Below are 14,253 nucleotides of genomic sequence, written 5' to 3' on the forward strand. Positions count from 1 at the left end.
TCAGTGACCATGAGATGCTCCAGGTGGCCCGGCAGAAGGCAGGCTTGGCCCTCTGGGTCTGAGCCACCAGAGCTGACATGAACAGTGGCCAGCTTCACCGTCAAACAGGGAAACTGCAGGGGCTCACTGAAATCCTGTCCTTGGTCCAGCCAGCTTCCCAGCATCAAATAGATAGTACTAGGGGGAGGCAGATGGGCCACAGGGTGAGAGGCCTGGCCTTTGCTTCCACACTGCCCTCCCAAGGCACTCTCATTTGGACTGGGGCCCTTGTGCCTTACCATGCCTTCCAGGGGAAAGCCCCATCCCAGCCTTGAACCCTGCCTGGCTTTCCTGGCAGTGGCAGGCCTGCTCCTGCAGCAGGTTTAACACAGAGTCTGTGGCAACCTCTTGTTCCCACTGATACTCTTCTCCCAAAGGCCCAACGTCCACCTCAGCTCTCCATGCACGTGGGCTAATGGAACGAAGACTCAGGCAGATTTGTGAGCAGCTTGCTCATGCACCACCTGCTCTGGAGCTGACGGTGGTGGTCACAAGGGGTGGATGTGGAGACAGGGAGGCCAAAGGAGCTGGGACTCTGGTGGCGATGGGTCTCTAGGGGACAACTCAGCCTAGACTCCCTTCTGGTTCTCAGGGGGCCTGGGACCCATACAAAGCTCTCTTATACTCCTGTCCTCTTTGAGAAGAAGCTACCAGAACTTAACCCTCCATGGGAATCGAAAGATAATTGAGATGCAGTGTTCTTCCAGGCCTGGCAAAGCCACGGCCTGCATATTCTCCTCCTACCCTCTCCTCTAGAGACAGGAAACCCTCCTTCTGGACCCAAAGACCACTAACTTTTGTAGGTGGTCCTGTGGTCCATCCCACTCACAAAGGGGGAAGATGCCTCCAGATGTCCAAGAGGGTATGAAGGCGTCACACAGGATGTATGGTGGATGGGACCTGTGAATGATGTCAAGAGTGACTGACTGTCTCTCTGACTAGAATTGAGGCCCAGACAGGGTGTCTGCTTCATTCACTGAGTTACGCTTAGTGTCTCCAGAAGTCTAGTGTGGAGTAGGTGTTTAATACACGTTGTTGAGTGAACTCCAACTGGAACCATCCCAGATATCTGAGTGGGTCCTGGGGCCCCTTTGCTGCCTCAGAAATCCCTCATTGGCTATGTGAAGGGCGAGGACCAGGACCAGCTGGATGGAATCTCAAACTCCTTGACAGTGTGCTCTCCAGGTGCTTTATCAAACTCAGAAAGGCCACAAGTCAGTGATGAAAGAGGAAGAGTAAGTTTTATGGGAGACAGAGAAATAATCACCATGAACAACCACTGCCTGTCCCACAGCTCTCTCTGTAAAGCCAGGCACCAGGAACCGCTTGCCATGGCTGGTTTCATTCATCCCTGGGAGAACCCTATGATGTTCATTGTCTCCCACCCCACTTTTCACAAGACCAAACTGAGGCTCAGAGAGATGTGCTGACATTCCCAAAACTTACAGCTGGCAATGGGCAGAGTCACCACAGTGCTGAGGATGAGGCGGGCACTCGCTTAGTAAACAGCTGGTCCAGGACCTGGTGGAATGTGCTGAAGGCCGAGTAGTTGCACACGAAGGTGGAGATGTTGCAGATGATTCTACCCAGGAAGGCTGGGACCATGGACTCTGACAGCTTCTCTATCACTCCTACCTGGAGAGCATGCATCCTGCAGGCCTCATTTGGATAAAAAATGGACTCATCTTCAGGCTGGCTGGGACCAGGAGGGACATAGTGTCAGTGGCACCATCTCAGGGTCCTGGATTAGGAGACCCCTCTGTGCCCAGTCACCTCAGACCAACCCTGGTCATTCTTGGTGGCCTGGTGCATCTACCCTCTGTCCAGGGACATGGAGTAACTGAAGCCATCTGCCATCTCCTTGGCCATCTCCTATCTCTTTGGCCATCTCCTGTGTGCAGCACTGCAAAGACACTGCCTGAGGGACAGGACAGACGGTCTCAGGGGCCTGCCTCGACTTGGTTATGGGGAAACTCCCACCACAGAGCAGGTACAGAACGCCTCCTGTCACAAATCCATTGTGAAAGGAATCTTCATTCCCTATTTCACGTGTTTAGTTTCCCCAAGAACACCAGGAGCCATCCCCTCTTCCTGTAATGCGGCACTAGCCCCTACTCCCACAGCCAGAAAATTAGCGCCCAGCTTCAAACACCACCAGATCCTGAAGTCAGTTCCTGCCGAGGCCTCCCATCCATTCTGTAATTCCATGGTAACTCCTGAGGTCTCCTTTCCCCTCAGACCCAGCTCCCAGCCTACCCTTGGCTTCTTAGAGGAACAGTGGGATTTCCCAGAAGCATTCCCAGCCTGGGCAAGAAATGTTTTGAAATGTTCTCTTAATTTTCAAGGACAGGGGATATTGGTAGAAGTCATTTGGATGTGTATGTGCAACAGTTTTGATGTAAATAGTATGTTTTTCAGACAGAGATCGAAGAGTAGGGCTACTGGGTGTAACAAGGAAATGGATACACTGATGCAATGTTTTCATGGTGTGAAGTTTTAGAGAGGAAATATCATGGTTAAGAGCAGAGAATATCCAGCATCTTATGTTGAAATTCCAGCTCAATCACTTTGTAGATATTGGTAGTGGGCAAGATACTTACCTCGTCGGGGCCTCAGTTTCTTTATCTGTTGTTGGCAAAAATGATAAGTGTACCTAATTTGTAAGGACATGGAGAGAATTAAAGGAGTTGATGTTTGAAAAATGCTTGGAACACGTAGCACATTACAAGCACTGTACCTATATATTATAAATGAAAATTAATTCTTCTGACACTGTAAGCACCAGTGGGGAGAATATTGCCTGGGTGGACGTAGAATGCAGTCCATGATATAGGATGAATCACTGAATGAACAGCACTGTTGAAGGCATTACCAATGACACATCCGCCTCTCTAGGGACATTCCCAAGCATAGTCACACCCAAGCATCCCTCCTCTGTCCTGCATTGTCTTCTTTGATTCTATCCAGGAATCAGGGAGGCTTCTTGAACCCTGGTACCCACACCCGCTAAATGTTCTCTTCTCTCTCTCAGCAGACCCAAGTGCTTGTCCTAATGGCTGCAGCTCACAGGGTCTGCAGTCTGATCCTGATTTTAGATTTACAGTGGTGCCAAAATATCCTGGGTTTTTTTTCCTTCTCACCAAAGACCCCCAGTACATAGGTGTATACTCTAGTTGTGAGCACCTCTGGTTGTGCTGTGTGGGTTGCCACCTCAGCATGGCCTGATGAGCAGTGCCATGTCCATGCCTGGGATCTGAAGCAGTGAAACCCTGGGCTGCTGAAGTGTAGCACATGAACTTAACCACTCTGCCACGGGGCCAGCCCCCAAAATATCCTGTTTTGTCATAAAATCATAATACCAGCAGGAGCTAAGGCATGGGAAATAATCAGATCTTCTGGGGTTGAAGTTTTACAAGGCAGCTATGATGAACAGTAAGAATATTTGGATGGTTCCAAGAGAATTACTGAGGTCATAGACCAAGGATTCCAGGAATGGTAGGATATAAGAAGAGAAATTAAACTGAGGGCATGGTGATGTGGCATCACTTCCGATCTTGAGGAACGGGTGTTTATTGTCTGAGAGTGTGAGTAAAATCTAGTCACCAGAGATTTGTGGCGGGTTAATATGTTTCTGAATTTCTCATTATTGAATATGATCCTTTGGGTTGATGGAAACATCTGGGACAGGGGAGTCAGACCCTCAGAGTTGGGCGGATGATAATGTCACTACTGATTCAAGCTCTAAAGGAGCCACCAACATCAAGTCGCCAGTGAGAGACACTATCTGCTAAACATATCCCTAGCAAAGCACATATATTTATAATATAGCAAGAGCTCTTACAACCCAACAGAAAGAAGACAAACAACACTACCCTGCTTACCAGGAGACCGCAGAGCAGGCATGTGATGAGCACCAGGAGTCCCGCCAAGTAAATGAGGATGATGGCCCAGAAGGGGAAGTCTAGGGTGATAAGCGCTGGGCTGAGCCAGCTCCTGTCATTCCTCCAAGGCTCCTGCTGTCCCCGCACTGTGTCACAGTCCTTGACACGAGTTGGCCAGCTTTCATCATCATTCAAGACCCAGTGTGCATGGTTCTCTTTGACGCACAGCATCAAGATATTCCCTTCCCACCCAGGACTAGGGCTTTCTTGAAGCTTACCAGAGTTCTCAGTCAAGGCATTGTTTCTGTTGGGAGAGTACCCTGAAAGTCAATAAAATGGAATACATGTGAGTGTGTTTTACTTTTTTTTTAATCAATATTATGATAGATTACAACCTTGTGAGATTTCAGTTGTACATTATTGTTAGTCATGTTGTGGTTACACCACTTCCCCCTTTGTGCCCACCCCCCAGCCCCCACCCCCTTTTCCCTGGTAACCACAGATCAGTTCTCCTTGTCAATATGTTAACTTCCACCTATGAGTGGAGTCATATAGAGTTCTTCTTTCTCTGTCTGGCTTATTTCGCTTAACATAATACCCTCGAGGTCCATCCATGTTGCTGCGAATGGGCCAATTTTGTCCTTTTTTTATGGCTGAACAGTATTCCATTGTGTATATATACCATATCTTCTTTATCCAATCATCAGTTTCTGGGCATGTAGGTTGGTTCCACGTCTTGGCTATTGTAAATAATGCTGCGATGAACATAGGGGTGCAAGGGACTCTTGGAATTTCTGATTTCAGGTTCTTAGGATAGATACCCAGTAATGGGATGGCTGGGTCATAGGGTATTTCTATTTTTAACTTTTTGAGAAATCTCCATACTGTTTTCCATAGCCGCTGTACTAGTTTGCATTCCCACCAACAGTGTATGAGGGTTCCTTTTTCTCCACAACCTCTCCAACATTTGTCGCTCTTGGTTTTGGATGTTTTTGCCAATCTAACGGGTGTAAGATGATATCTTAGTGTAGTTTTGATTTGCATTTCCCTGATGATTAGCGATGATGAACATCTTTTCATGTGTCTATTGTCCATACTTATATCTTTTTTTGAGAAATGTCTGTTCATGTCCTCTGCCCATCTTTTGATCGGGTTGTTTGTTTTTTTGTTGTTAAGCTGTGTGAGTTCTTTGTATATTATGGAGATTAACCCTCTGTCGGATAAGCGGCTTGTAAATATTTTTTCCCAATTAGTGGGCTGTTTTTTTGTTTCAATCCTGTTTTCCCTTGCCTTGAAGAAGCTCTTTAGTCTGATGAAGTCCCATTTGTTTATTCTTTCTATTGTTTCCCTCAACTGAGGAGTTATAGTGTCCGAAAAGATTCTTTTGAAACTGATGTCAAAGAGTGTACTGCCTATATTCTCTTCTAGAAGACTTATTGTTTCAGGCCTAATCTTTAGGTCTTTGATCCATTTTGAGTTTATTTTGGTGTGTGGTGAAAAAGAATGGTCAATTTTCAATCTTTTGCATGTGGCTGTCCAGTTTTCCCAGCACCATTTGTTGAAGAGACTTTCTTTTCTCCAATGTAGGCCCTCTGCTCCTTTGTCGAAGATTAGCTGTCCATAGATGTGTGGTTTTACCTCTGGGCTTTCAATTCTGTTCCATTGATCTGTGGACCTGTTTTTGTACCAGTACCATGCTGTTTTGATCACTGTAGCTTTGTAGTATGTTTTGAAATCTGGGATTGTGATTCCTCTGGCTTTGTTTTTCTTACTCAGGATTGCTTTAGCAATTCGCGGTCTTTTGTTGCCCCATATGAATTTTAGGATTCTTTGTTCAATTTCTGTAAAGAATGTCCTTGGGATTCTGATTGGGATAGCATTGAATCTGTAGATTGCTTTAGGTAGTATGGACATTTTAACTATGTTTATTCTTCCAATCCATGTGCATGGAATGTCTTTCCATCTCTTTATGTCATCGTCAATTTCTTTCAAGAAAGTCTTGTAGTTTTCATCGTATAAATCCTTCACTTCCTTGGTTAAATTTATCCCAAGGTATTTTATTCTTTTTGTTGCGATTGTGAATGGGATTGAGTTCTTGAGTTCTTTTTCTGTTAGTTCATTGTTAGTGTATAGAAATGCTACTGATTTATGTATGTTGATTTTATACCCTGCTACTTTGCTGTAGTTGTTTATTATTTCTAATAGTTTTTCTATGTATTCTTTGGGGTTTTCTATATATAAGATCACGTCGTCTGCAAACAGCGAGAGTTTTACTTCTTCATTACCTATTTGGATTCCTTTTATTTCTTTTTCCTGCCGAATTGCTCTGGCCAACACCTCCAGTACCATGTTGAATAGGAGTGGTGAATGTGGGCACCCTTGTCTTGTTCCTGTCCTCAGAGGGATGGCTTTCAGTTTTGTCCATTGAGTATGATGTTGGCCGTGCGTTTGTCATATACAGTCTTTATTATGTTGAGGTACTTTCCTTCTATACCCATTTTATTGAGGGTTTTTATCATAAATGGATGTTGGATCTTGTCAAATGCTTTCTCTGCATCTATTGAGATGATCATGTGGTTTTTGTTTCTCATTTTGTTAATGTAGTGTATCACGTTGATTGATTTGCAGATGTTGAACCATCCCTGTGTCCCTGGTATAAAACCCACTTGATCATGGTGTATAATCTTTTTGATGTATTGCTGTATTCGGTTTGCCAGAATTTTGTTGAGGATTTCACCACGGAGCCGGCCGCTGGAGCTCCACCCAGCTCCAGTCCTCTCCGAGGAGATCTCCGGCAGTCCTGAGCCCCGTTGGGCAGGCAGCGGCAGCCGGCAGGCCGCGGCGCTGCTTGGGATTCTCTCCGGGACCTTCCCGGCATTGTGAATGCTGGGAGGGGCCCCTCCACTAATGGCAGACAGAGAGTTTTGTCTGCTGCCCGGGCGGAACTCTGGAGCTTCCCCCCTGGGCCACAGAGCCAGCCTCTGGAGGTCTCCACAGCCCCAGTCCTCTCCGAGATCTCCGGCAATACTGTTTTACTTTTTTAAATAAAAGTTTTCAAAAACACAGGAAAGTAGAACAGTATTGGAAACATCGATTGACTAGATTTAACAATGTAAACTTCATCCAATTAAAACAGTATTCCATCCAATGTGTAAATTATTCACACTTGCCACCTTTGCTTTCTCCCACATTTTCCTTGAAAAATGTTTTTTATTTATTTTATTGAGGTCATATTGGCTTGTAACATTGTGTAATTTCAGGTGTACATTGTTATATATCAGTTTCTGTATAGACACCATCGCACTCACCACTAATAGTCTAGTTTTTTTCCGTCACCATAAATATGTACTCCTTTACCCCTTTTTCCCTCTTCCAAGCCCTTCCCCTCTGGTAACCACCAATCTGTTCTCCTTTTCCATGTATTTATGTTCCACATATTGGTGAAACCATAAGGTGTATGTTTTTCTCTGGCTTATTTCATTTAGCATAATACCCTCAAGCTCCATCCATGTTGTCACAAAAGCACAATTTTGTCTCCTTTTATGGCTGAGTAGTACAGCATAGTGTGTGCATCTATCTGTCTATCTATCTATCTATCTATCTATCTATCTATCTATCTACAACATCGTCTTTATCCATTCATCTGTTGATGGGCATTTGGGTTGCTTCCACATGTTGGCTATTGTGAATAATTAATAAATCTCTGAATTGTTAATTTCATGCTCCTTGGATAAATATTCAGTAGTGGGATAGCTGTGTTATGTGGTATTTCTATTTTTAGTTTTTTGGGAAATCTCCATACTGTTTTCCATAGTGGCTGCACCAGTTTCCATTCCAAGCAGCAGTGTCTGAGGGTACTCTTTTCTCCCCATCCTCTCCAACATTTTTGTCTTGTTAATTGTGGCCATTCTGACAGGATAAGATGATATCTCATTGTAGTTTTGATTTGCATTTTCCTAATAATTCATGACACTGAACATCTTTTCATGTGCCTATTGGCCATCTGTATATCTGTTTTGGAAAACTGTGTGTTCATATCCTCTGCCCACCTTTGTTTTTATCATTTTCTTTTATTGTGGTCACATTGGTTTATAACATTATGTAAATTTCAGGTGCACAACTTCAGATATTTTCATTTCTGTGTAGATTACATCCTGCTCAGCACCCAAAGACTAATTACAATCCATTGCCACACACATGTCCCTAATCACTCCTTTCCTCCTCCTGCCTCCCCCCTTTGCCTCTGGTAACTACCAATCCAATCTCTGCCTCTATGTGTTCGTTTGTCATTGGTTTTACATTCTACTTATGATTAAAATCATACTGTATTTCACTTTCTCCCTCTGAAATATTTCACTGAGTGTAATACCCTTCAGTTCCATCCATGTTGTCACAAATGGCTGGATTTCATCATTTCTTGTGGCTGACTAGTATTCCATTGTATATATATATACTATATCTTCTTTATCCATTCGTCTCTTGATGTGCACCTCAGTTGCTTCCAAGTCTTGGCTATTGTGAATAGCACTGTGATGAACATGGAGATGCATGTACCATTCTGCACTTGTCTTTACATGTTTTTTGGATAAATACCCAGCAATGGAATAGCTGAATCATATGGTAGATCTATTCATAATTTTTGGAGGAATCTCCATATTGTTTTCCATAGTGGCTGCACCAGTTTGCACTCCCACCAGCAGTGTATGATGGTTTCCTTCTCTCCACATCTTCTCCAACACTTATTGTTTCCTGTCTTCTTAACTATAGCCATTGTGATGGGAGTGAGGAGACATCTCTTTGTAGTTTTGATTTACATTTCCCTGATAGTTGATGATGTTGAACACCTTTTCAAGTGCAGGTTGGACATATTTATATTTTCTTTGGAGAATTGTCTGTTCAGATCTTTTGCCCATTTTTTAAATTAGGTTGTTAGTTTTTTGGTGTTGAGATATATGAGTTCTGTGTATATTTTGGATATTAACCCCTTATCAGATATATGATTTGCAAATATCTTCTTCCAATTGTTAGAATGTCTTTTCGTCTTGTTGATGGTTTCCTTTGCTGTGCAGAAGCTTTTTAGTTTGATGTAGTCCCATTTGCTTATTTTTTCTATTGTTTCCCTTGCCCTGTCAGACATGGTACTTCAAAATATGCCACTAAGACTGATGTCAAAGAGTGTACTGCCTATGTTTTCTTTAGAAGTTTAATGGTTCTGGGACTTACATTCAAGTCCTTAATCGACTTTGAGTTAATTTTTGTATATGGTGTAAGATAATGACCTACTTTCATTCATTTGCATGTGGCTGTCCAGTTTTCCAAACACCATTTATTGAAGAGACTTTCATTTCTCCATTGTATGTTCTTGGCACCCTTGTTGAAAATTAGCTGTCCAGAGATGTGGGGGTTTATTTCTGGGCTCTCGATCCTGTTCCATTGAACTGTATATCTGTATTTGTGCCAGTACCATGCCATTTAGCTTACTATAGCTTTGTAGTATATTTTGACATCATGGAGTCTGATACCTCCAGTTTTGTTCTCTTTTCTCAGGATTCCTGTGGCTATTCGGGGCCTTTTGTTGTTCCATATAAGCATTAGGCTTCCCCATTCTGTTTATTTGAAAAATGTTGTTGGAACTTTGATAGAGATTTCAGTGAATCTGTTGATTGCTTGAGGAAGTATGGACATTTTAACTATGTTAATTCTTCCAATTCAAGAGCACAGAATATCTTTACATTTCTTGTGTCATCTTCAATTTCTTTCAACAATGTTTTATACTTTTCATCATACAGATATTTCACCTCTTTTGTTAAGTTTAATCCTAGATATTATATTCTTTTTGTTGCAACTGTAAATGGGATTGCATTCTTAATTTGTATTTTTGCTACTTCGTTCTTAGTGTATACAAACTCACCTAATTTTTGGATGTTGATTTTGCATCCTGCAACTTGGCCATATTCATTTATTATTTCTAAAAGTTTTTGGGTGGATTCCTTAGGGTTTTCTACATATAAAATCATGTCATCTGCAAATACTGATAGTTTCACTTCTTCCTTTCCAATTTGCATCCCTTTTACTCTTTTTTCTTGCTTGATTACTCAGGTTAAGACTACCAATACTATGGTAATAAGAGTGGTGAATGTGGGTATTCTTGTCTGCTTCCTGTACTTAGAGGGGCAGCATTCAGTTTTTCTCCATTGAGAATGATATTAGCTGTGAGTTTGTTATATATGGCCTTTATTATGTTGAGGTACTTTCCTTTTCTACCCATTTGGTTCAGAGTTTTTATCAGAAATGGATGCTATGTCATGTCAAATGCTCTCTCTGCATCTATTGGGAGGATCATGTGCTTTTTATTCTTCACTTTGTTAATGTGGTGTATGATGTTGATTGATTTGCAGATGTTGAACTATCCCTGCATCCCTGGAATGAATCCCACTTGGCCATGGTGTATGATGTTTTTAATGTATTGTTGTATTTGATTTTCTAGTATTTTGTTGCAGAGTTTTGCATCGATTTTCGTCAGTGATACTGGTCCATAATTTTCCTTTTCTGTGATGTCCTTGTCTGGTTTTGGTATCAGGTTATGTTGGTTTTGTAGAATGAGTTAGGTAGCTTCCCCATCTCTTCAATGTTTTGGAAGAGTTCGAGAAGGATAGGTAATAAGTCTTTGAATGTTTGGTAGAATTCACCAGGGAAGCCGTCTGGTCTTGAGCTTTTATTTTTTGGAAGTTTTTCATTACTGTTTCATTCTATATCCTGGTGACTTCTCTATTAAAATTCTCTAGTTCTTCTTGATTCAGTTGGAAGGTGGTATGTTTCTAAGGATTTATCCAGTTCTTCTATATTATCCAATTTGTCAGCATATAGCTTTCCATGGTATTCTCTTGTAATATTTTGCATTTGTGAGGTGTCCATTGTAATTTCTCCTCTTTCATTTCTGATTTTATTTGAGCCTTCTCTCTTGTTTTCTTCGTGAGTCTAACTAAAGGTTTGCCAATTTTGTTTATCCTTTCAAAGAACCAGCTCTTGGTTCCATTGATTTTTTCTATTGTTTTTTAGTCTCTATTTCACTTACTTCTGCTCTGATTTTTACTTCCCTCCTTCTACTGATATTGGGCTTTATTTGTTTTTCTTGTTTGTTGACATAGACCTGCATTGCTATAAACTTCCTTCTTAGAATTGTTTTGCTGTTTCCCATTGATTTTGGCATGTCATATTTTCATTTTTATTTGTTTCCAGGCAATTTTTGATTTCTCCTTTGATTTCTTCATTGACCCGATTGTTGTACAGTTGCATTTTGTTTAATCTCCACATATTTGTGGCTTTTCTGATTTTCTTCCTGTAGTTGATTTTTAGTTTCATAACTTTGTGGTCAGAGAAGATGGCTGGTATTATTTCAATCTTATTAAATTTATTCAGACTTCTTCTGTGGCCTAATATGTGAGCAATCCTGGAGAATGTTCCATGTGCATCTGAAAAGAATGCGTATTCTGTGGTTTTTGGATGCAACGTTCTCTATATCTACGAAGTCCATCTGATCTAAAGTGTCGTTGAAGGCCAATATTTCCTTTTTGATTTTCCATTTGCATGATCTATCCATTGGTGTAACTGGAGTGTTAAAGTCCCTTACTATTATTGTGTTACTGTCTATTTCTCCTCTTATATCTGTTAATAATTGCTTTATATATTTAGGTGCAGAGATATTTACAAGTGTTATATCCTCTTGTTGGATTCTTCCCTTTAACATTATGTAGTGCCCTTCTTTGTCTCTGGGTACAGTTCTTGTTTTAAAGTGTATTTTGCCTGATATAAGTATTGCCACCCTAGATTTCTTTTCTTTGCTATTTGCATGGAGTATCTTTTCCCATCCCTTAACTTTCAGGTTATGAGTGTCTTTAAGTCTGAAGTATGTCTCTTGTATACAACATATGTATGGGTCTTGTTTGTTTTTATCCAATCTTCCACCCTATGCCTTTTGATTGGAGCATTTACTCCATTGACATTTAAAGTAGCTATTGGTAAATATGTATTTACTCCTATTTTGTTATTTTTTTCTGTGTGTTTTAGTAGTTCTTCTCTGTTCCTTTCTTCTTCTCTTGCTCTATTCTCTTGTGTTTGGGGGCTTTCTTTAGTATCATGTTTGGCCTCCTTTCTCTGAATTATTTCTGTCTTTATTACAGGTTTCTGGTTTGTGAATACCATGAGGTTCTTATGTAATAATCTACATATATAGCAATCTACATTGAGTTGATGATCTCTCTAGTTTGACTTCTTGCTAAAAACTCTACTCTTTTACACCCCTTCTCCCACATTTTGTGCTTTTGATATCAAATCTAACCTCTAATTTTGTGCGTGAGTATCCATTACCTTATTATCATTGAAATAGGTAAATTTAGTTCTTTTGTATTTTGACCTCCATATTATCTTCATAGGTGGTTGATCTGCTACATTTACTGTATTTTTGCCTTTACCAGTGATTTTATTGCCTCTTTATTTTATTAGAATTTCCTTATCACTACTTTTTATCTTCTCTTTCCCACTTAGATAAGTCCCTTTAGCATTTCCTGTAAAACTGGTTTCTTGGGGATAAACGCCTTTAATTTTTGCTTGTCTAGGAAACTCTTTCTCTCTCCTTCCATTCTGAGTGAAAACCTTGCTGTGTAGAGTGTTTTTGGCTGTAGGATTTTTCCTTTCTGCACTTGAAATATATCCTGCCACTCACTTCTAACCTGCAAGGTTTCCGCTGAGAAGTCAGCTGACAGCCTTATGGGTTTTCCTTTGTATGTCACTTGTTGCCTTTCTCTTGTGGCTTTTAGGATTCTATCTTTATCTTTAATTTTTGACATTTTAATTACAATGTGTCTTGCTGTGGGCCTCTTTGGGTTTATCTTGTTTGGTGCTCTCTGTGCTTGCTGTACTTGGATGTCTGTTTCCTTCCTTAGGTTAGGAAAGTTTTCAGCTATCATTTCTCTGAATAGATTCTCTCACCTCTTTGTCTTTCTCTTCTCCTTCTGGGACACTTATAATATGAATGATAGTGGGCTTAATGATGTCCCAGAATTAACTTAGATTGTTGGTTCTTTTTAGTTCCTTTTTCTTTTATCTGTTCAGCTTGGGTGATTTCCTCTACTCTTTTGTCCAGCTTGCTGACCCATTCTTCTGTATCATCTACTCTGCTACTGAGTCCCTCTAGTGGATTTTTCATTTCTACTACTGTATTCTTCATTTCTGATTTTTTTTTTTTATATTTTCCAATTCTTGGTTGACGTTCTCACTGTGTTCGTCCAATCTTATTCCAAGATCAGTGAGCATCTTTATGACTTTTTCTTTGAACTCTTTGTCAGGTAGATTGCTTATTTCCACTTCATTTAGTTCTTTTTCTGGTTTTTTTCCTGTTCCCTTGCTTGGAATGTATTCCTTTACCTCCTCATTTTGCCTCTTTCTCTGTGCTTATATCTATGTATTAGGTGGGTCAGCTACGTCTCCTGATCATGGAGAATTGGCCTTATGTAGGAGATGCCTTTTGAGGTCCAGCAGTGTGCTTCCCTCTCATCACTAGTTCCAAATGTTCAAGGAGTGACCCCTGTGTGGGCCACATGTGTCCTTGCCTTGTTGCAAGGTTGCTTTTGCTGCAGGTGCCCAAGGAGTCCAGGTTGTCCCCCTGGCTGGCTGGTTGTAATTCTCAGCTCTGTGTGCTGCTGTTCTGGACCCTTCAGTCACTTTGTTGCATTTGGGGACAGGCAGCACCACTGGCTGTAATGTCTAAGAGCACATTCCTGTTGCAGTTTTTCTGTTAAGTGAGTAGGACTCCAGTGTGACTGGTTGCTAGGCTCAAGGGGTTACAATTGCTGTAGGATTCCAGCCTGCAAGGCTGTTGTCAGCTTTCTCAGGTTTGCAGCTGAGGGGGGCTAGCTGCAGGAACCAGAGCACCCAATTGTTTCAGGCTTGGGAAGGAGGGGCTGATCCCATATGTGGCTGTTTGTAAAGCACAGGTCTTCTGTTGCTGATAAGCCCCATGGCCCACAGGTCCACACACACTGTCAATACAGTCCTGGCACATGAACACATCACTGCTCCCTGGAGCGGACCCAGTCACCACACTGCAGAGGCTCCACACATGCTTCGCCTAATGCCCAACCCACTCCAATGATCCTCACACGTCCTGCCCTGAAGAGGCAGAGCTACTTGCCTGCCTGCAGCAGATCTTGGCACACAGCCTATGCAAGTCAAAAGTTGCCTGAGGGCTTGCTGTTGGGTGGGGCCAGTCCCTAGGGTGGGCCACCTGCCCTGCCTTAGCTGGATTAAATACTTGCTGTAATGGGTGGGGCAGATT

The 14,253-nt window shown here is 41.7% G+C and overlaps 1 protein-coding gene across 1 annotated transcript in view; it reads right to left on the reverse strand.

The window, feature by feature from the left end:
* Positions 1-1,261: 1,261 nt before the first annotated feature.
* The window catches only part of LOC138922877 (uncharacterized), a 33,757-nt gene continuing 20,765 nt past the window's right edge, over positions 1,262-14,253 (reverse strand). The window contains exons 5-8 of the mRNA XM_070259320.1: positions 4,199-4,240; positions 3,921-4,000; positions 2,640-2,692; positions 1,262-1,735 (exon numbers count right to left, since the gene is read on the reverse strand). Of these exons, the coding sequence (XP_070115421.1) occupies positions 1,504-1,735; positions 2,640-2,692; positions 3,921-4,000; positions 4,199-4,240 (407 nt within the window). The 3' untranslated portion in view covers positions 1,262-1,503. The remainder of the gene's footprint in view (positions 1,736-2,639; positions 2,693-3,920; positions 4,001-4,198; positions 4,241-14,253) is intronic.

The sequence above is a fragment of the Equus caballus genome, unplaced genomic scaffold (genome assembly GCF_041296265.1).
Source record: "Equus caballus isolate H_3958 breed thoroughbred unplaced genomic scaffold, TB-T2T haplotype1-0000016, whole genome shotgun sequence".
Taxonomy (NCBI): Eukaryota; Metazoa; Chordata; class Mammalia; order Perissodactyla; family Equidae; genus Equus; species Equus caballus.